Source organism: Numida meleagris, chromosome 9 (assembly GCF_002078875.1).
Source record: "Numida meleagris isolate 19003 breed g44 Domestic line chromosome 9, NumMel1.0, whole genome shotgun sequence".
In the NCBI taxonomy this organism is placed as follows: domain Eukaryota; kingdom Metazoa; phylum Chordata; class Aves; order Galliformes; family Numididae; genus Numida; species Numida meleagris.
Genome location: NC_034417.1, coordinates 18655319 through 18676413, shown reverse-complemented (window position 1 = coordinate 18676413; position 21095 = coordinate 18655319). Strand labels below are relative to the sequence as shown.

The 21095-nt window shown below is 41.3% G+C and overlaps 2 protein-coding genes across 12 annotated transcripts in view; both read right to left on the bottom strand.

The window, feature by feature from the left end:
• Positions 3711–6244, bottom strand: C9H15orf61 (chromosome 9 C15orf61 homolog). The gene is made up of 2 exons (XM_021406833.1): positions 5869–6244; positions 3711–4423 (listed from the first exon to the last, which is right to left on the bottom strand). Exons 1-2 carry the CDS (start codon positions 6197–6199, stop codon positions 4296–4298), a joined length of 459 nt encoding a protein of 152 aa, XP_021262508.1. The 5' UTR covers positions 6200–6244; the 3' UTR covers positions 3711–4295.
• IQCH (IQ motif containing H) overlaps positions 9314–21095 on the bottom strand; it is a 62335-nt gene continuing 50553 nt past the window's right edge. For 6 of the 11 annotated variants that reach the window (XM_021406819.1, XM_021406817.1, XM_021406818.1 and 3 more), the window contains 5 exons: positions 17956–18123; positions 14904–15029; positions 13438–13499; positions 12068–12176; positions 10430–10725 (listed from right to left, as the gene is read on the bottom strand). In XM_021406819.1, coding sequence (XP_021262494.1) covers positions 10624–10725; positions 12068–12176; positions 13438–13499; positions 14904–15029; positions 17956–18123 — 567 coding nt within the window. In that variant the 3' untranslated portion in view covers positions 10430–10623. Of the gene's footprint in view, positions 10245–10429; positions 10726–12067; positions 12177–13437; positions 13500–14903; positions 15032–17955; positions 18124–21095 lie in introns of those variants that run through there. The other 5 variants (XR_002441707.1, XR_002441708.1, XR_002441706.1 and 2 more) reach the window with 5 other exon arrangements.

Here is a 21095-nt window from a genome sequence, read left to right as displayed (position 1 = left end):
GGCATTCAGCTATTAAGAAATATCCAAGTTTCATTCAATAATATCAAGGAGATCTACAATTATGGTTTGCAAAGAGATTGAGACAGTAAGGATCTTTATAATGGTGTTACATTCTCAAAGGTGACTATTTAGTCCATTCAAACTTTTTTTTTTTTGCCTACAGAATGATTCCAATAAATCCTATTTCATCAGTTTTAAACTGCCACAAACGATAAGGACTGTGGCAAAATGCAGTAGCACTTCTCTTTTGAGTGTGGGAAGAATGAACTCTAGATTCCTGCTCTCCTTTTCCAGGAAGCATTAGTAGTGCAAGGAACATCGACAGGTTTGAGAATACTTAAAACTCAACAGTACCAGGCTAAGGCAAGCAGCTTCTTAGAACTCGCCAACTTCTGCAGGGAGAGTAAGGACAAACATACAAAAACAAAGGAAAAAAAAACAAGGATTCTAGCTAATGCTGCTACACACTCAGGATTACAGCATTTCAGCCACAAGGCAAGCTATGGATGGACGCACGTTCTGCTCAGCCGGACGAAAGGCCCACATGGCTTCAGGTTCCTCCAAAGATGGGGGAAAAGAACTCCAGGGAAAGACGGGCAATTTTCAGAGGAAGGGGACACACCACTTATTTTTGAATCAATGTCAGAGAATTGACAACAACTGGGAGCATCAGTCTTTGGTGCAGACACATCTAAGTTTGGTATTAATTCACAGTGGAAAAAAGCAAGGAACTTCAAGCTGGAATTGTGTCCACTGGAAGGTTATCAAGCACATCTTGTGATAAAAGGAATGCCATTATACATAACAAACGATATTTAAGCACAATGAACTGCCTAAAACTAAGTTTGCATTAGTAGTCACAAAACATTGTTAAAAAAACATGAAAACGCAGCTTATTCCACTTTGGAGAAGCGATATCAGAAAACAGTATTTCTTGGGGTACTACCATTAGTGCTACACAGTCTCTAGTGAAACATTTGTCAAACATACAAAAAGGTATAAAAGTGAAATATAGTAATTAAGACCCGGGCTTTATCGATTGTGTGGCTTAAGTAATTTTTCACTACAAACATAAGATTTAATAAGTATAAGTAGTTAAAGATCCTGAGTTGGCTGTAGTCATTAGCATGTAATTGAACTGGTAAAAAAGATCAGTTAAACCTATGTTGATTACCACCTTATCTTTGAAAGGCAATTAAGGACCTCAATCATTGCAACAAGATTTGATTGTGCAGCCTCTATTGGACATTGATCTTTCAGCAAAGCGCAGTTACATTTTCCATTAATTTACAGTAGCACAGTTTAACTTGGATACCTGAAACCATTGACCTAGGTAAGATGTAATGCTAAGCGCTCGTTTAGGTTAAGATGCCCCCAGTAGTCATTACAGTTTAAAAGGACTGCTACAAGAAGCAGCTACCTGATCCTCTGGGCTTAGAGTAAGGTTTCATTTATCTGAAGTAGATGTTAAGTGTGGTGAAACAAAGCTCTCTGCCTTTTTCTGTCATCCCTCACTCATTTAAACATCATCCTTGAATACAGCAGAGATAATTAAGGCAAGAGCTACAAGATAAACTACACTTTGTTTCAAATGGAAATGGAGCAGATCAAATTCATAAGAAGTTATAAGGGTCACTTTGTAATTCAGTCATTTATACGAAAAATTGTCTGACGCGTATGCTGCAAACACAACACACGCACAGTATAATACACAGCAAAAGGAACCTGTTAAGTCAAACAACAAGAAAACTAGCCTGGACGGGAGGAATTCACAAAGCCTGGCTCCCTACAAGTCGGCCTCTTGAACCTTGTGGTTATAAGACAACCCCAAAGGGCCTCAGAGGCAAGAGAGAGCAGTTAGGTGCTACATGCACAAACCAATCAATCTCTGAACAATTAAACTGCGAGAAGCCCATCTCTAAAGCCCGCTTCAAGGACACTCTTGGACTTCTCCACAAGAGGAGGCCCCGTTCCCCTCATCCAGGATTGTCCCTATAGGAGCCGACAGCTGCGAGGAGTTCCTGGCAATGGGGGTCAGAAAGCTGAAAGAGAAAGGGCTCTGCTGAGTGCTGAGCCATCACAGCACTGCTAGCACGTCTGTCCTTGCTTGCCGTTCCTTTGCTCCCCAGAGCCTAACGCAGATTTGTAGACAAGATGGTACAAGCCCAGGCTATCCACGTTTCCTCCTGGCGTTCAGGCCAGAGCTCAAGATGAGTAACAAAAAAAGATACTAAAAAGCAGCCACTTACAGCAAAAAGAGAATGAAAGGCAGATGATGCCTTCTACCTTTGGTTGAAGACAGTGATGTGGGTACATAGTCGTATTTGAAAGCGATTTTGTTATGATTCAGTAATTCCTGTTATCCCTTCTAGCGTATTTTCCATTTCATGTGCTGCAGCAAGTCACGTGCAAGCCTTAGCGAAACGAATGAATGATGCTATATTTGCCCTCAGACATCTTCTAGTTCATCCTTTAGCATGATCAGCTTCATAAGAGCAAGAGGTCTATTGATTTTCATGTAATACAAGAAAATATTACATTTGCTTAATTGTTACACAGTGAGATCATTGAACAAGAAATCAAGTCTCTATTTAATGCTGCAAGCAGCACAGAATTGCAGTAATCAATAGGGTAGTTTGTCAAAGATGTTCTCTAAGGAGACTTGCCCATCACCGTATGGACAAGGAGTCACGTTGCCTGCATTTATTGAAAAACAGGTAAGCAAAGTCAGCAGTACACATTATCAGAAATCAAACAAGCTGCAGTGAGTGGAGGTGCAACTCCAATAAAGAGCTGTATTTATAGTCTGGTAATTAAAAACCATTTTATCAACCTCGTGTTGAGACTAAACCTTTACAGCAGGATATTGACAAGATCCGCAGCAATGAATGAGCAGTATTTGACTCTAAACTTATGAGCTGCAGTTATTTAACTTTCTCCAATACGGTGAAATGCAGTTCTAGAATAACACTAAGTCATATTTATTATTAATGAGGTTTCTTATAATACTGTTTCTTCATCACTGAGACCCATTTAACTCGTGTCAAGAGTATTCACCAAGATTAAATACAATAGTGTAAGCGTTCTTCTGATTAAAGCATTATTCAGTGTTGCTTTTAGGAAACTGCACTGCTTCATTAAGTGGGGAACAGTTCCATTATCTGGAATTAAGTAAGAAAGTATTTAAATTACATTCTATTGTAGCCATAGCTTGGTAATTATTTATTTAGGAATAACAATTGCCCTCCAAAAGCAGTACCTCCTCATTTTACATTTATCTTCCTACTTATGAAAACTGGAATAATCAACTTCCACCACCGGACTCGGGACGTGGAATAGACAGCATTACTTGCTGGTATTAAAATTAAGCACCAGTAATATATCCTGTACAGTTTACATTCCATATAAGCTTTTTTTTTTTTTTGGCCCATGTTTCCAGCTGAATTTAAGTCTTCCCATCTTCGTATTTGCCTGTTCTCACATACAGCTGGAAAAATCATTTGCCTTTGACGGTAATGAGGGTCGTATTCTTTTCATTCTTCTACATTAATTAAAAATATCAGCAATTTGTAAGTTAGCGCTGGGGACTAAATCTTTACATTAGTTTAGTTTCTGTTACTTGCCTATAAACCAACCAAAAGACAAGAACTATAATGCATTGGATCTGGAACTGAAATACTATAAAGTAAGTAACAAAACAAAACCAACCATGACAGATATTTTAGATACTTTATTGAAATACCACTTAAAGAAATGTGATGAATACAGCCATTTTATTACCAAAAACCTCCTCAGGGGTATTTTTTTCTAGAAAACCTTCCGGGTAGCGCCAGCAGCCAGTGCCATGGATTCATTCAAACCTTCTCGCAGTTGTAACAATTACTATATTCTGAAACACCCAGGCAGTCTAGATTTAAGCAGTTTAGTGTTTTCAGAGACACCCTGAGAACTCTAATGGATTCACAGCTTCCGTGCCCACGCTGGTTGATGTACCCTTCTAAATTATTAGAAGCTTCTTCAACAGTTCTAGTCACTGACTTACGTAAATTCTAACGCCCTTAGAGATATTAGTTCTTCTCCCAAGGCTTCTACATTTTCAACCTTACTATCCTCTCCAGAAACAAACCTATGAGCAAAAAATTCCATGAAGCTTCCTGAAGACACTGTGTTCAGTAAAAGAATACACGGTGTAAAAACACAGAGCTGCCTTCAGTTCTTTTTAGGCACCGGGAGCAGATATTTGTAGCAGCTGTAACATGGAAACCCACCAACTGACAGTACTTGAGGGCACCATTTCAGTACATTGCACCTTCATCTTCTTTATTTAGAAAATAAATAGTAACTGGGCCGTGACTGGTGTGAACAGTCTCTGTGACACTGACAAAGAACCAGGAGCCAATTCCATACAGTAAGGTTGGGATGCCTATGAAAAGACAAAAACACGTTACATACAAAGACAGCCAGCAAAATTAAACCTGATGATTAACAGTAAAGAATAATGGCTCAGATATTAAATAGAGGGAAAGCATTCCTGTGAAGCTGTCCTAATAACATTTTGTCCTTACTGAAACGCTCACAAGCAGGTATGGGTGCACACTATGCTTCTTGTGTATGAAACAAACACGAATCAGAAAGCAGCTCAAGAAGAGCAGCACACAACAGAAGAAGAAAATGGGATGGAAGCAGTGGAATGTGATCATGGACAAAGTCTGCTTTCTTCTGATTTAAAAAAAATCCAAACACATTCACATAAACATCCACCCAGATGTCAGCTCAGTCTCCTATGCACGAGAGTAGACAGAAGTGGGAAGAAGAACTGGTGCTGCCCTCACAGATCAATGAGAAGTTGCTTCGGGGATAAATGAGATCAGCAGTCACGACTACAAAAAGTGCCATCATTTTTAACGCTGCTGAATTACCACCTGCTACAGAGAACAACATTTCACCTAACACAGGACAAAAAATGGAGATGGATTTAGGCCTCCAATTCAGTAAGACACAGAGCACTGAATTTAATGTTCTTCAAGATACCTAAATGCTTAAACTAGATTCTCAACAGAGATGGGCCGACATTTCAGTCGTGCTTGCCCATCATTTAGGTATGGCACATGCACAGAAGCTGCAAGAAAGAGAAATGTCTGACTCTGGGGGGGGGAATAAAATCAGATGAAAAGTTATTACAGAAAAAAAACATCAATCTCTGTAGTTCTGTTTTCTCACTAAGTCTGATGGAAAGGTGAGAAGATGAGGAGCAGGAAATTACTGAGGGCATGCAAAGTGAAGGAGAATTTCTTTTTGAATATAAAAACAAGGAACGGATGGAGATGGTTATTTAAACGCTGGCAGCGTTGCATCCGTAAACTAAGTTTTGATATATACCTGTATATTTCGAAACATACAGAAAACACGACTTTAAAATACACGTTTTGAAAGACGTGGAGGTACCGATTCCATTTATTTACAAGCGCGGACAGCACGGGAGCTGTTCGGGATCAGCCCGGTGCCAGCGCCGCACTCTACGGCCCACTGCAAGATGCAGAAATCAGCGCGGGTTCCTCCGGAGAAACGAACCGCTGCGCTTCAGCCTCGGTGCCTGCTCAGAGGGCAGCGGTTCACCCCGCTAACAGCGCGCGGCTTCAGGATGACCGACACCGCAGGGCGGCAGGCGCGGAGCCGCAGCGCACACAGCAGCTCGGGCAGCACGGCGGGGCGCGCGCCGCTCGGGGCCCTCACGGAGGAGGGCGGCAGCGCCGGGCCGAACCGCGGGCACCGCCGGAGGAGGGCGCGGCCCCGCGGCCGGGGGCGGCGGGGGGAGACGCGGGGAGGGCAGGGCACGGCAGGCGGCGGGGCCGGGCGTCGCGCACTCACCGGCGTTGAGCACCTTGAGGGCGGTGAAGGCGGCGTTCTGCAGCGCCAGGTCCTGCGGGGCGGCGCGGGAGCAGTGGTACTTGACGAAGGGGAAGCAGCCGGTGCGCAGGACGTGGTAGTTGGCGCCGTCCACGCGCCAGTTGAAGTGCGAGAGGCCGAACTGATCGTTGCGCACCGCGCTGTACTTGACGCAGTACGACGTCCAGTGGGGCAGGCCGCGCTGCCGCAGGTGCTGGCTCAGCACCTCCGAAGCGTCGGGGCGGGCCGACGCCGCTCTCCCCCACAGCAGCAGCCCCACGGCCGCCTCGTGCAGCCGCCTCAGCGCCTGCATCCCGGGGGCCGCCCCGCCCCCTCCGGCGGGGCCGGCCGATGCGCGTGCGCGAGGCGGCCGCGCTTCCCGCGCATGTGCCGGCGGCGCGCGGCGCTCCGACGTTGGGCGGGAAGAGGCGCTGAGGGGCGGTGCGTGACGCTTCGAGGTTGGGCGGGAAGAGGCGCTGAGGGGCGGCGCGTGACGCTTCGAGGTTGGGCGGGAAGAGGCGCTGAGGGGCGGCGCTCCGACGTTGGGCGGGAAGAGGCGCTGAGGGGCGGCGTGGTGCAGCGCTGTGAGGAGAGGTGTTCGATGAGCAGTGCCCCGTTGTATGAGCTACCTCCATAACCGCCGCGGTTTCAACCGCGAGGCGTTCTGCTTGAGGAAAATTGTACAGAAGAGCGAGAGGTTTTTCCTTTTAATAATTACAGGCGATATCTCACACTCAGCAATCTTAAACCGTTGAGTTGTGTGGCGCGGACACGCTAATTCGTCAGTTACTACCAACAGTGTGCCATGTTTACTTACTGCAATGCACTACGAGTCTGTGGAACTAGTAATTATTAATCATCGTCAGTAACAAATTTGGCTCAAACTCACCTCCCACACTTAATAGAGCGTATACTGCCTATCCAGCAAGCATACCTCAGCGCAGTTACTTGGGAGTTATTTCTAGATACTTCGCTGTTAAAAAATAACAAAGGGAAGATTCTTCAGCTCTGGCAGCCAGTGTAACTTTTTGCTGGTTGAGAGAACACAGTTGTATCCTTGCTGAGACAACACACCCTACAGACCACCTGCATTTTCCAGTGCACAGAAAAACGCTGTATGCTTAACACTACTCAAGAATCACGACCGAAATTCCTGTTTTTTAAAGGTGAAGCTGGAACTAGTATGGAGCATACTTTCAAAAGTCTTCCATTAATATTTAACTTCACAATTAAGGTCTCCACGTGTGCTGGATTCTGGTGTAGTCAGGCAGTTCTGGTAGTGCCATTTTCACATCTTAAATTTTTGTTAGCTTTAACCAAGATTGTAGGTGGCGAATTCTCTTAAACTTACTTTTAAAAACCAGATTTTTTAAAGGAAATGGGACATTAGGAAAGATCTCCCATCCCTTGTATTCCTCTGCTGCCGAGGCGTACTCTCCAGCTCCAGACGTTTGTGTAGTCAATGCAAAGAGGCAGAACTTCTAGGGCAAGGAGCATTCCCAAGCAAACTACAATGTAGCCCACAGCAGCTGAGCTATCATTGCCATGAAAGCCAACAGCAGGAGCCACAAAAACACATGATGGCTGTGACTGCTTCAGTGTCTAAGATCAGAGGGACAGTCTACAGGACAGGAACAACAGCCCTGCGCGCAGAGGTGACGGGACTTCACACGGACATGAAGCAGTCAGGTTGGTGCTTTGTGCATTTTGCCTGTTGGTGGGGAGAACGACCTGGGATGGGGAGTCCATAGGCTACAATCTGTCAGTTCTTGCACAAACACGTTTAACACAGATGTAATTTTAAAAAGCATTTGAGATCCATGAAATGCTATCAACTGAATGCATGTCTTCATTTGCAGCCCTGGCCCACCGAAAGCACGATGCCTTTATTTTAATTGTCTGTCTTCTGCAGCTGATGCCCGGCCCTACTGCCCCTCCTGTTCTTCCACAGGCATTCCTCTGCACCTTGCAGCTGGGGAACCAGCCTGGGCTTTTGCTGTCATTAGCTACAGAATTCTTTGGCAATTTCTGATGAGCAGCAATGCCTGGGTAATCTTTTATCCCACCTTTCCCACTTGCTGTGTTTCTTCCCAGTCTAGATAATGTTCTAAATACTGCTAAAATTCCTGCTACGGTTCAAGAACTCTGTCATTCCTTTAGGGAGTGGAAATAAATATTTCCATTGTCTGAAAAGGAGAATCATAGCGGTATTTCTGACTGCTTTTTGGAAGATGATAATTTCTGTTTATAGCTGCTGTATTAAAAAAATACATTTTTGGCACCAGCAGCATGGGAGTTGAATGTGAGAGACTGTGAAGCAGTTTCAATCCATCCATCAGCTCAACGCTCAGAAGTGTTAATAGTAATTAAAAACTTTTTTCCTCGAAATACATTTCACACTTTGCACATACTGAGAAATCTCTCTCACCACGGGAACTTTCAGATCGCTTGTTCTCTGCAAAAACAGGTACAGTTTTCTTTTGTCAGAATAGAACAAAGACATAAGGAAGTGCAGGTTTCATTTACTCCTAGGACACGGCAGTCTATTAAGTGCCAGTGAACTAATGAGCCTCTCAGACCTTATGTTGTTCTGGCTTGGATCAAAGCTTAATTTTCCTTAACCCTTAAGAAACTAGCTGACTCCCAGGCTGATACCAATGTGTCCTTCTATACCTCCTCCCCTAGAATGCTGGTCTTTTTTTTTTTTTTTCATTGACCATAATGGGGCACTGGGAGATCAAGCTAAGTGAAAAATCCTTGAAGAGTATCTTGGCACTAAAACAGGAGAGAATATATTATAAATGCAGTGAGGAGAATGTAAGAAAAACATACTAGTCTTTAGCATGTCAAAGAACAACATAGAACAAATAAATCTCATCTTGTTGGAAGAACAAATGAGAAATTATACTATGTTTTCTTGGCAAATTATTTCTTGGCAAGTGAGAGATCACTGTTACACCTTCCACAGCCAAAAGGACCTCTGCTGTTTTCATTTCTAACCATGGAAACTTCTAGGAAGAATGTTCACTGGCTAAATTTCACGTTAGAAAAATCTGTGTAAGATTTATGTAGAAAAAAATCTCAACACTGAGATGGTGTCAGAAAGGTACAAGAGCAAACAAGAATTAAACAAAAATACACTTAGATTTTTAGTTGAAGTGTGGATCGGTATTTATGCAGATGTTCCCATCTGCAAGGAGTTACTTCTGTGGCTGAATAAGAAGAGAAAATTGTTAACACAGAAGACTGTGTATGAAGCTGATAGGTCAAAGAGTCAGAGGCACTGGAAAAAATAAGATGCCAATCTCTAATTGCTTGCTCACATTCATAACTTGTCTTAAAACTGGTTTTGCCTGAGTTTTTTGGGTAGTAAGCCCAGAGATACTTGCCATGCACAATACCATAATAAGCGTCCAAGAGAGAAAGATGAGCTCTTCTACAGTATAATTTAGAATGTGTTTTCTTTTGGGATAAAGTTACAGATCTGATGGACAGAGGCAATTGTACAAATGTAGCAGTCGTTCTCAATATAACAACACACAATAATTCTGATGAAAAAGTCAGCAGCGTCTGAAATATGGAATATATCTGATGAAGAGGTCTGCAGAAGCCATGGTATACTGGGAATTATAGTACAAATGTGATTCTCAGAATCTACTGTTGCACTGATGTTATTACTATTATTTTTCATAATTTGAAACTGAGCATAAAATAACTGCTGCAAAAGCTTGTAGGTAACAAATACAGGAATGATAACAATAAGGACGATCAGTTCTAAAGAGGAATCTGAGATGCTGGACTTGAGGAAAAGACAGCAATGAAGTATATTATGTATAGGTAGAAGAGCACAGGACCTACTCCTGTGTGGGAAGCCTGTATTTTAGAAGATAGTAGGTTCAAAAGGGAGCTTAGGATCACAGGGCTATTTTCAATCGGAAATGATTTGGTTATTTGGTATAGTGACAAACATAGTATGATATCTCTACATACACGCAGGGGATCATTAAAATGTAGAGAATGGCATTTTCATTTTATAACACCAGAGACAAAATTACTGGAATACTTCATGAGGTTTGGGTACACCACTTCTACAGGAATGTTAGCAAACAAAATCTCACTTAGGATTTTTGATTCAAGGAACTGAAAGGTTCATTCCATAGAAATGTGTCCTTTTATACCAAACAGTTCTTCATTTTCTCAGGCAGGAGCATAACAAGATCCAGTCCTGAAAGTTGAAGTCAAACAAATTCAGAGTAGGCGTAAGGCAATGGCTTTAAGAGTAAGGACAATTCACCATGCGGGAGTTGGCTAGGGATGCAGCAGACAGTCTGTTTCCATGAACCTATATTTGAAGATATCTATTGAAGATACAATAAGATCAGTTTTAAGTTGTAGGCTTGGTAAAGGTATAAAGATATATGGACTGCAGGTCAGAGGAGATCATCTCCTCTCCTTTAGAGTCCACGATTCTATTAAGAAGGTTTTAAAAACAAATATGATACTTCAGGACCCACCATATGAATATCAGGGACATTTACTATGATTCTCTGTTTTTGAATAGTTTATTTTTGTGAAATAAGGACTATTTCTGTAATTACTGTATTCAAAAATCATGGATACTTATTGTCCCAGTTAATATTCACATGCCAGTGCAGAAGGAAAACCAAACCTGTTCTTACGGATGAGAAAGCATTTCCAGAAGCATAAAGAGTGAGGCACTTAAACATCTTCTGTTAACTATTCTTTCAGAGCATCTGCTTTTGAAGGATGCTCTTCTTCCAATTTCAGTTTGTTTTCTGCTGTAACTCCTAGAATTGCTTCAATATCCTGAATTGCCATCTGCAACAGATTCAAGGAATACAAGTTATTTAATGGACATTATAATGAAATCTAGCAGCCAAAATGCACAGCTGGTTGTACTTGCTTCGAAAAGGTAAAAAGTGTTACACAGGAGAGGATGCAGCAAGTAAATTTACTATTACTTGGAGTCTGCTAGAATAATATGAAGTATGTACAAAACTTTGAGAAATGAAAATATAATTCCTTGCACTTTGTATTTCTAATCAGCTAACAGGTGCTTTATTTCACAGATGTAAATCATTGTTAACTCACTATGAAGATATCTTTCTTCAGTGGCTGCTTTTCACTCCCTCAGATTGAAAAAAAATATATTTTGTTTTTCTGTAACAGGATTAAATTGAAATTTAATTATATCTTCTCTAAAACTCTCATTTCACAGTCTGCTTATCAGAGGAAAATACTGTCAGAGTTAACACTGGAAAGAGTCTGACAAATTATGTTATGTGACTTAAGATGCGAATCCGTAACACGGTGCTCCCCCTCCCCCTTCTACAAAATGCTTACAGACAAAATCTTAGAAACTTCGTAAAGTTAAAGGTCGTCTAGTCTAGCGAAAGAACTGCCTCCGGAAAGTTTAGCTGTTCTCTGGAATCAAAAAGCAGCATTGTAATGAGCGCTTGTTGCAGGGCACAGGGTTGGATTCGTTACTGCTTTGCTGTCTCTTTTTGGCAGCTAGGTTGTCACAAAGGAGCCTCAGAGCGAACGTACGCACTCGTGGGAGAACATTCCCAGTGTGCCAGCCCCAGCACCTTGTCCTGCCTCCTCAGGCAGCATGAGAGCGCATCCTCTGGCACACAAGGGTGGGCACTGCAGGCACATTGAAAGAGCAGAGAAACATGGGGAACAAAATGGATGGCAAAAAGTAATGGAACAAAAGCGGAAGGATGTGAAGTAACAAACTGAGTACTCCGTGGCTGCCTGCTTAAATCAGTGTTAATAATCTAAGGAGCTATTAAAAATGAGAAGCTTGTTTCTAATTTAAAATTCCTACCTTGATGATGTTTTAAGATAAAATAGCCAATTGAGATGGAACTGTCTGAAGCAGCACCAGTTACTCCTTTGCTTTTTCAAGGGAAAATCAGGAGCGCTGCATTATGAATGACTTCAAGCTGGAGTATGTCTCTTCTCAAAGAAAAAGTTTCAAACTTAAATTTAACTAACAGGTTCCTTGGGAGACTTACTATATTGACCTAGACACTGCAAAATACATACTGCGAACAGTAAGAAAGGAATGGTTTAGCACTTGTTTATGATACAGCATGAGGTATTTTCAGCCCTTGCACAGAAATTAACCAGGATCGTTAGTTAATTAACACCTCACCTTAAAATTGGTCTCGCCTTGCATATTAGGTGCTGATATTTCTTGATGGATGATGAAGAGATTGCGAGCAAAGGTCATGAGGACCCCCTGGAGATCCTCTCCGATTGTTCTGTTAATGATATCCAAACAAATGAGTTTACCAATGATTCCCTTCACATGCTTAAAAACAATCGCCCTCTCATTTGTGCCTGTCTGGTGATGGAATTTAATGAGTATTTTCAATCTCACAAGGTGGCAATCTTCAGGGAGATATGAAAGATGAGGCTCCATTTTAACTTGTCAACAGAAAGGATTTGTGTAATAAATAATTTTTATTAATCAACAGCAGAAGTAAGCAGTAAGGTTTCAGTTATTCCAAGTAAAAGACAGTCATTGAGTTAGGAGTGAGACACCAGAACACTTTAAATACCTGGATTAGTTTCGAAGAACTGTTAATTCTGCCTACTATTTGTAAAAGACTTCTAATGGGAATTTCAGCAGTATCAGCATTTCTTAGATTGCTGTAGCTTTCTTAGAAGTATAAACGTTACCTTTTGAGGCTTTGATTTCTCAGTGCTACGTACAGACTCTCGGTGCACGCTGTCTCATGGAATAGGATGTTGTACTGAGGAACAACGTCCCCTGTTTGCTAACTGGAACTGACAATAGATCTCCAATGTAGCAAAATGGATTATATAGCTGCTTTAGGTATTTTAGTGATTTTATAATAAACCATTATATCCTCAAAAATTCCACATTAAGATAATGAAATTGCACTGGAAAGCTAGTGGAAGGCAATCTGGGATCAGAATATATGGCAAATATATGACAGTATTCTTAGTAATACATTAATACAACTGCCAACCCAAGCTGGTGATCCAGGAGGTGGTGCTGTTTGTTACCGAGGGGAGCAACTTCTGAGGTATTATCCTAAAGGAGTCAGAAAGAATTTAGGTAGGATGCGGTATCTCTAACATACGGGCTCTATTTTCCGAGGCACATGGTTAATAATTAAAGTGAAATCACACAAATAGGGACTGGCCAATCCAAGAGACTTGCAGACTCTGAAAAGGATTTACCAGTGATCTTCAGTTTCTCCACATTTATCTTGCATAACTCCCATACTTGCTATATACTTGCTATGTACCTGTCTGTGCACTCATTCTGTTTTAGCCTCAAGGAAAATTAATCCAATGAAAGACAGCTTCCTGCTGAGTTATTGAGCCAAATCAACTCCCAGAGGTGTAAAAGTACCGAAGTCACTACACTTGTTTGTTTTCTGCACAATTTTTGTTAGAACCCAAGCCAGCACACACTGTTGTGCCTCTCTTTACAGATAAACTGTGTTCCCAGCTGGTTATCAGTCCAGGTAACTGACAGTGTTTACTTACATCATTCCCAATCTGTATCGCTTCTGATCGTCATACAATATAAAAACTGTTCCCTGTTTCTCCTGTGAAATAGAAAGACAAATCTGCTTTAATTATTCCTAAAGTAGCGATAATTATAACAAACATATTGGACAGTAAGTAGATCGTCATATCTAAGAAAGGGTAGTTTGGAACTGTGTGCAGTGGATTATTGCTCAGTTAAGTAGATTAATGCTCAAATTATTGTAGAGTATACAATATATTAACTTCACCAAAACAGAATACACATGTTGAAGTCTATTCAGTAGGAAATACTTTTGTTCTAGTGCAATAAGAAATGGTTGTAAGTACCTTAAAAATTGTCCCTTTACACAGTTATATTAACAAGATACAAGTTAACCTCTAAAAGATTTATACTTGCTTCAGTTTAGACAGTGAAAAAGTTTAGATTTTCCTGTTCTTAAATTTTGTTCTGATAAACACAGGGCATGAACTTTCATTAACCTCTGCTCTGCTTCATCATGGGCCTGATACTGGTGACTGTTTGCTCAGCAGCAAAACTCTGATTTTTAGATGCACTGACAACACTTACCACATGGCACTGAGAGAGATCTCATGACCAGGTGCCATTCCTGGGGAGGGTTTATTGGGAAAACACGTCAAACTCTGCATTTCCCAATGAAACCCTGTGCCCTAGGATCTGAAATCTCTTATCTGCTCTACTGTCTCACCTAACACCTTCTACATTCCTTACATTTTATTGTTTTCCTTGTACAATTCTGTTCTTAAGCCTTAAGCACTTCCTTTCCTAGCAAAGACTGCATTTTCATTTCTTCATCCCTCTTCTGTTCTCCCTCATCACCTGACCTCTTTGCCTCTGAAGGTGTATTTTATATATATGTGTGAAGTGGCCTTGTTAGGCCAAGTGCTCTCCTGAAGACTCTGTGCTAGTGTTGTCTTAAGCCCAAGCACAGCCCCTGGCTGACAGCCATAATCCTTTTTGCCCACAGAGCTGTGCAAATAAACCAGCCAGGAGAGCAGTGCCTCACTCCCTGGTGTGTAACTTAAACATGTGGTAACACCCTTCGTCCTTGACTGCTTCCAGGCAGAAGCCAAAGCACTTGACATCAGCGTACTGCTGTTTTTCAAGACGTTTTTCAATCCCAGCTAAAGTAAGCTAGCAGGTGATGGTCGTAATACTAGAGTAATTTTTGCAGGAACAACTGAAGACTTTTACTTAACTTAGAGTTCATTAATTAGCATTGTGATAACAATTTAAAATAAAATTAATGCTGATGTATTCTTATAGGTCCCCTTGAACATAACTCTAGATTAAACACACAGCAAGGAGCTAGCTCCAGTGGAACACTTTATATTATGCTAAACCATTTACTTTACCTTTTACTAAATGGTTTCACCATATGAGAAGTTACATACAAAAATTACGCAGAATGAATATCATGATTCGTAATCTTTACTGTTTATACCTGGAGGTCAAATCCAACACCATGAGCTTTACACATCTGGAGGAAAACACTGTAGTAGATGACTGAAAGACTGGAGTGCCTCAGCTGACTGCTTGCTACTGCACAGCGGTTACTTCTTGGAGAAGGCTGAAGAAAACAACACAAGTTTCTTTGCTTTCATGCAATTTTTTTTTTTTATCAGAAACTAAGATTTTTCTATCTTAATAAACCATTTTTTTTCTCAGTTGCACTAGTGTAAGCATGGACTAAGGCCACTGATTGCTTCTGGAGGAATTCCTGCTCATAACAAAGTCTACTGAACATAGGCATTTCCATGCCTATGGAAGGTGAGGATTAAATCCTCACCTTACACTGTACACAAACCTGTATATCATAGATGTAAACTACAGAATTATAGAATAGTGAAATTTCAAGCAGGTTTCTTCAGGGCTGGACATGTGATATTTTCCCAGTAAGTCTTTGCTCAAGCTCAGTGACTCCAGGGAGATACTCAGCTGGTACCAGTGGGGTTTGTGCCACGGATAAAAGTCAGTACCACATTTGAGTTTAAGCTTTATCAGTGCCTAAGCCAAGAGAACAGAAATGTTGCATTGCATATAATTTGATAGATGTTCTCCTAAACTGAGGCTTTTCTGTAATGTTCTTTTGAATACTGGGCTCTCTGTTCGGAGTGGGGATACTGTACATGGAAGCATGTAATTTACAGTATTTTCTCCAAAATAATATTTGTTTTGACAGTGACTCATTTAAGTTGACATAGTTGAAATCCTTATATAATACATCTCTGCCTGAAAATTAATCATGTTTATAATATTCTGAGAATTAATAACACCCATTGCTCAAGTCATTAACTTAAAAAAGGAGCTTCCAAAATCTGTTCTCTGCAGTAGGGGACCACAAATAAATGAATGCTTGATAAAATAATCCAAGTAGCAGTTTAACAAGCGTAAACTTGAATGTGGCTGCAATAACACAGAACTATTGTTTAAGGGTTGGCATCAGGTTGATGAGGTGCTTATTTCAGCTACAAAGCATGCATACACATGCATAATGAACTGCAGTATGAATTATTAATGTGTTGCTTATTTAGCCTCATCTGTCTAGAAGATAATGTATCCTAACTATAATGAGTGATTGGTTTTGTACATAATTACAGTAGCAGCAGTATCTAGGAAATTTGTTCTTTCAAAGAAGGATTTCTAAAAATAAAATCATCACACAAACTGAGTTGCTGCTCCATTTTATCAAAATCAAACCTACTAGGATTGAGAATATATAATAAATTAAAAGGGACAGAATCATTATTAACATCATAATTTTACACAAAGTGTTTTACTTAATCATTCATTACAGATCATGTGCTGTAAAAGCATTTGTCTCTCTGTTTGCTTGTTTTTTTCCCTAAAGATGCTTTCCAGAGAGAGCACTTTTTTATAGTTAACTCTTAAGGAGATAAAAACCTCAGAAGTAAAGAAAGAAGAAAAATAAAGGATACAGTGACAATTTATGTAAATTCTGACAGAATTTTAATTAAAAAAGTTGCTACTTGATTATTTTTCATTTCTAAAACTTGTACTACTGGGACTAATCATACCTAATTTACTTCTCTCCAACTAAAAGTGGTTGCTTGACAAGAACAATAGATCAAGAGCTCATTAACCTCTGAATTACAGATCCATGACATTTTTGGAATGGTGCTACATTCCTCCTCTTTGTCAGAAAAAGGGGAGTTATGACTCTTCAGTCAAAACGTGTAAAAACAGCACCTTTCTTATGTATACCTATATACATAAGAATATGTATATACATACTTCTTAACCTCAGACTTTCCTAAAGGTCTTTCTTCCCTTTTAGAGGGACAGTCTTGGTGTTGAGAAGTCTCATTAAATCCTGGACCAATAAGAGCATTTTAATATAACAGGTCACCATAATAAAAAATAGTCCTGTTAGCCATGAAAGCACCCATGATAGAGTGCTCATAGAGTTTCAAAGTAATATAGAAACATCTTCTGCAAACTCACATCCCTGTAAAGCTCTATTATGGATGCAACTTAGAGTACTCAGAGAGATTAAAGGTGAGAATGACAAGCAGCAGAAGTACCAAGCACGCAGCAATCCAGCTGGTCACTATAGCAAAGGTCAATACCTGCCTGAGAACTGCCAGCCTACCACAGCAAAACCTATGACCTCCAGCACCTGGGCATCGTGTGCAGCACAACACGTGGCACTGAGTGTGGATGAGTTTCACCTAGCAACAGAGAGCAGTAAGATCCAGCAGGAGGGATTGCAGGGCTCAGCTGTCCTGCTTTGTGCTGCAGACTGTTGCCTTCTCCCCCTTGGGCTTCATAACTGGTCCAGCGAGAGCAAGAAAGGGGGAACACGACTGCATACTCCTGCTTAGGGAGCTCAGGGTGCTGAGTTGTTCTTCCTGTTCAGATGGCTGTGTTCGTAATTAATACTGAATGGTTTGGAGGCTCCAGTGCTGTGCAGAACTGTACTAAGGTTCTGAGAACCAACATTTGGGTTTAATGCAAGTGAGAGCTCAGAGGGATTTAGGCATCTGGATCCTTCTGTGGATGCAGCTCTGATTGTTGCACACTTAGTTTTGTGCACGAAAGTACAAAGCTGGGGTAGAACTTCAGTACTGACTGCTGATTCCAAATCACAATGCGTGAGCTGAGGGCTCAGATTTCCTCTTGACTGCTTTTAAGTGACTCCTATACAGCAGTGCTTTCACCTCCTCCCTTTTTCTTGCAACTTAGAAACTACCAGAGTTGTTTTTTACAACTTGAAAGATATTTATTTAGAAGCTAGTTGTTATCACAAATCAACATTATTGAGTGCAAAGGATAAATAATCAACTACCCATCGGCATTCAGAACCTTTATTTTAATTTCTAATGTGACAGTATCCCATTTATTTTATTAGTATTCTAAAATCTAAAAGCAGCAGTTTTGTTATTCAGCTCCTCCAGAGCAGCGATCCAGGGCAGATTTTTAACTTTTCAGTAACTTATATTAATAACTTTATTTGTGAACAAATCGCTGCTTACCTTTTTTGTCTCCTTGCGCCGAGTGCATTGACTTTTCGTTTTCCTCGAACCAAGAGGTACTTCAGAGAGGCCAGAGCAACAATCCAGGTTTCCATCTGTCACATACAACGAGAGCTGAGTCAAAGCCAGCTGGTCACTATAGCAAAGGTCAAGGTCTGTTGCCCATACCTAATGAAACACAAACAGGTGCGTTTAAAAAAGAACAAGAAAGGTGAGATTCAGCAATTGTCATTTATGCCTACTACAAGCTGAAAATGCATGCTTATGGTTCCCTTGTGCTGGTGCATTACTGGCCCCAGTAAACCACTTCCCAACTGGAACAGTCAGAACTCCCAAGTAACTTTAAAAATAATTTCTCAGTGAGAATTGAAAGGTTAAGGGGAAGACAGCTACCTGTGCTACCAAGATTTGAGCAAGGATTAGAAAAAGTAAATAGATGAACTCAACAGCTGTGAAACCTGCATCACATTAAATAGGTAATTATCTAAATACTAAATATCACACCTGGATTTTCAACTGAAGAATAATTAAGGTTAAATAAAGTCAAACAAATAGGTATTTTTAGATGGAAAAAGGGAAGTTCTAGAAGGCAAAGTTAAACTGAGAAAAAGGAGTAGGGAAGAGTGGAATCTGTGTGCAGGAGTACCCCAAACAGGCACATCCATCCTGCCTGATTACACGTTACTGCACACAGCAGAGAGGTTGTGGAGTCTCCTCCTTGGAGATCTTCCCAGGCAGCCTGGACATGGGCCTGGGCACCCTGCTGTGGGCGACCCTGCTGGAGCAGGGCTTGGTGCAGATGGACCCAGAGGTGCCTCTGACCTCAGCCATGCTGTGGTTAGGCACGCTGCACCAAGCCTGTGAAATCTTGCAAGCCCATACTAAAAATGATAGATTCCCAGTGCAAGAACCTGCGATATAAGCAACACAGATGAGTTTGAGTCTTACTGGCCACAAAGAAGCCCCTTGCCAGGTGGGTAGCATCTGCTCCCCACTGGGTTTATTGGAGCCTATGGGTGGTACAGATAGGTGGGAGAGAAGCCCACCCCACCCATGTGCAGGACACGCTTGCAGGCAGTGGTTGAAATCTCACAGAACTCCCAGGAGGATTTCAGAGCATTAAAGCCTGTAGAAGCCTGTGGGATTCATGGGGAGTAGGAGAAGGGAGCACCATGGATTCTTTCTGTGACGCTTCTCTGCCCCAACAACCTGAGCATGGCTTTACTCATGAGTTTTTCTCTTTTAAAAAATGCTCGTGCCTACTATGCCAATGAGAAATGTTAACGCACACAAATATCTGCCCTACAGTGGACCCTTTTAAAACAAATCTAGCAGTGAATGACTTGAATAAGCCTTTGAATGTTAAATGGCATCATTATAAGGATATTAAGAGGTCAGGCAGTCAGGGCCTCTTGGTAAACTGGAGTTAATTTCTGAATCATATTCACATAGTAATGCCCTTTTTATAATGGTAAATAAATCACATCAGTAACAGTTGTTAATAACTAACTGCCAAGTATCTGGTGCTGTATTAAATATCCTATTTGTCAACTTAAATATTTCCTGCTGCATGGTATAAAATGCAAATCAGATGCTAATAGCTGGCTTTACTTAGGAAAAGGGGAATATTCACCAATTACAGTGCTTAATTTTCTTCAATAATTTATTCTTTATCATCACTTCTGCAAGACAGGAAGGAACTTTCCTAACAATTTGTACTTTTCCAGTATGTGCAAACATTTTCAATGAGCTAAGTAGCAATTATAAACTATGCACACAGTAAACGTGTTACATTCATTTCCATAAATATTATCAACAGATTGGTGAGGCAAATGTGCTTTGAACTCTGTTTGAGTTGGGTTATGGATTCTTGGTTAAAGTTTTGTCCCCAAAAAGAGTTGGCTAGGCTACGTGAGGAGAGCAGGGACTATTGCTATCCAAGGGCTGCTCATCAGCACAGAGAAAGATGAACTAGCCACTCTGAATCCAGACCTGATACCACATCTGTGGTATCAGACTTTGAGCTTCCCAAGCTCAAAGTCAATGGCAACATTATATGGAAGCTTTGCTGACGCACAAACAGAGCGGCAGAAGACAAATTAGACTGAAGGTGGACCAGCAAGTGGCTGAGATGGAAAAGCACAGAAGCGAAGATGTAGTGCAACCAAAGCGCATCTGCACCATGGGTCAGAACAAAGCTCGTGTTATGACAATGCAGAGAGAATGGGTTGGGCATTTAGCAGCAGATAAAGCAAGCATAAGCAGTCGTATCGCAAGACAAATTCATTACACCCTGGCAGATTCAGACAAACCATACAGAATGTGGGATAGCATGTATGTTCTACAAACATTACTCAACAGATCTTGTGTTGTCACTAACATGGTTAGGTTTCTTAAATACAGAGGTAGATCTCCACAGCCCTGAGCATGATGGGGAGGCAAACATGGCTACAACCCACCTGTCCACCTCCTCTCATTCCGGGCCTGAGCCTGAGGCGGAACCACCCCTAATGCAAGTTAAAGCAGCCAAATGGTCATTAACGTGTGCCAGCTGGGATCACCCCCAAGGATTCTTTTGCTGGCTCAGGAGTATCGCAGAACACTATATTGTAGCCATGGCCCTTTCTGTCTTGGACGTGTCCCAGACCATCCCTAATGCGGGAAGAATGAAAGGACGGTCAGATGGCATGAGATTCCAGCTTTTTCCTAGCAGGGGATTCCCTTTTGCCACGGAAATCCAGAAGTACCCTTCAAACTGCCTTTGTACTGCTATGAAAACATGTGAGACACAGGGCTTGGGCACCTTTATGTTCAGGAGATTGGAACAAGATAATTTTTTCCCATTTTATTAGTTCAAATGTAAGCCAGATCATTAGCAGCTAGCTGATCGAATTCTTCGGTGGAACAATTTCTAAGTCCCTTTCCAGTTCCTGAAGGTCATAAGTGCTCTTTGCAAAATTACAGCAATTAATAACAGGCAGTGTTTCCGGTAGTCTCAAACAAGGATGGAAGCCCTGAGTCTGGCTGGTGGAGCTGTGTGAAGACAAGAGCTATGCAGCTGCTTTGCAGGGCACTTATTCTGGAACTAGCAGTGGACATCTCTTTGCTGGCTCTATCGGTGTGGCATCTTTCTCCAATAA

What these genes read in the sequence shown, in the direction of transcription:
- C9H15orf61 (XM_021406833.1), bottom strand. Translation starts at nt 6,199, where the DNA reads ATGCAGGCGCTGAGGCGGCTGCACGAGGCGGCCGTGGGGCTGCTGCTG. An exon ending in CCTCAAGGTGCTCAACGCCG is followed by an intron (nt 4,424 to 5,868) that starts GTGAGTGCGCGA and finishes GTCTTTTCATAG; the next exon opens with GCATCCCAACCTTACTGTAT.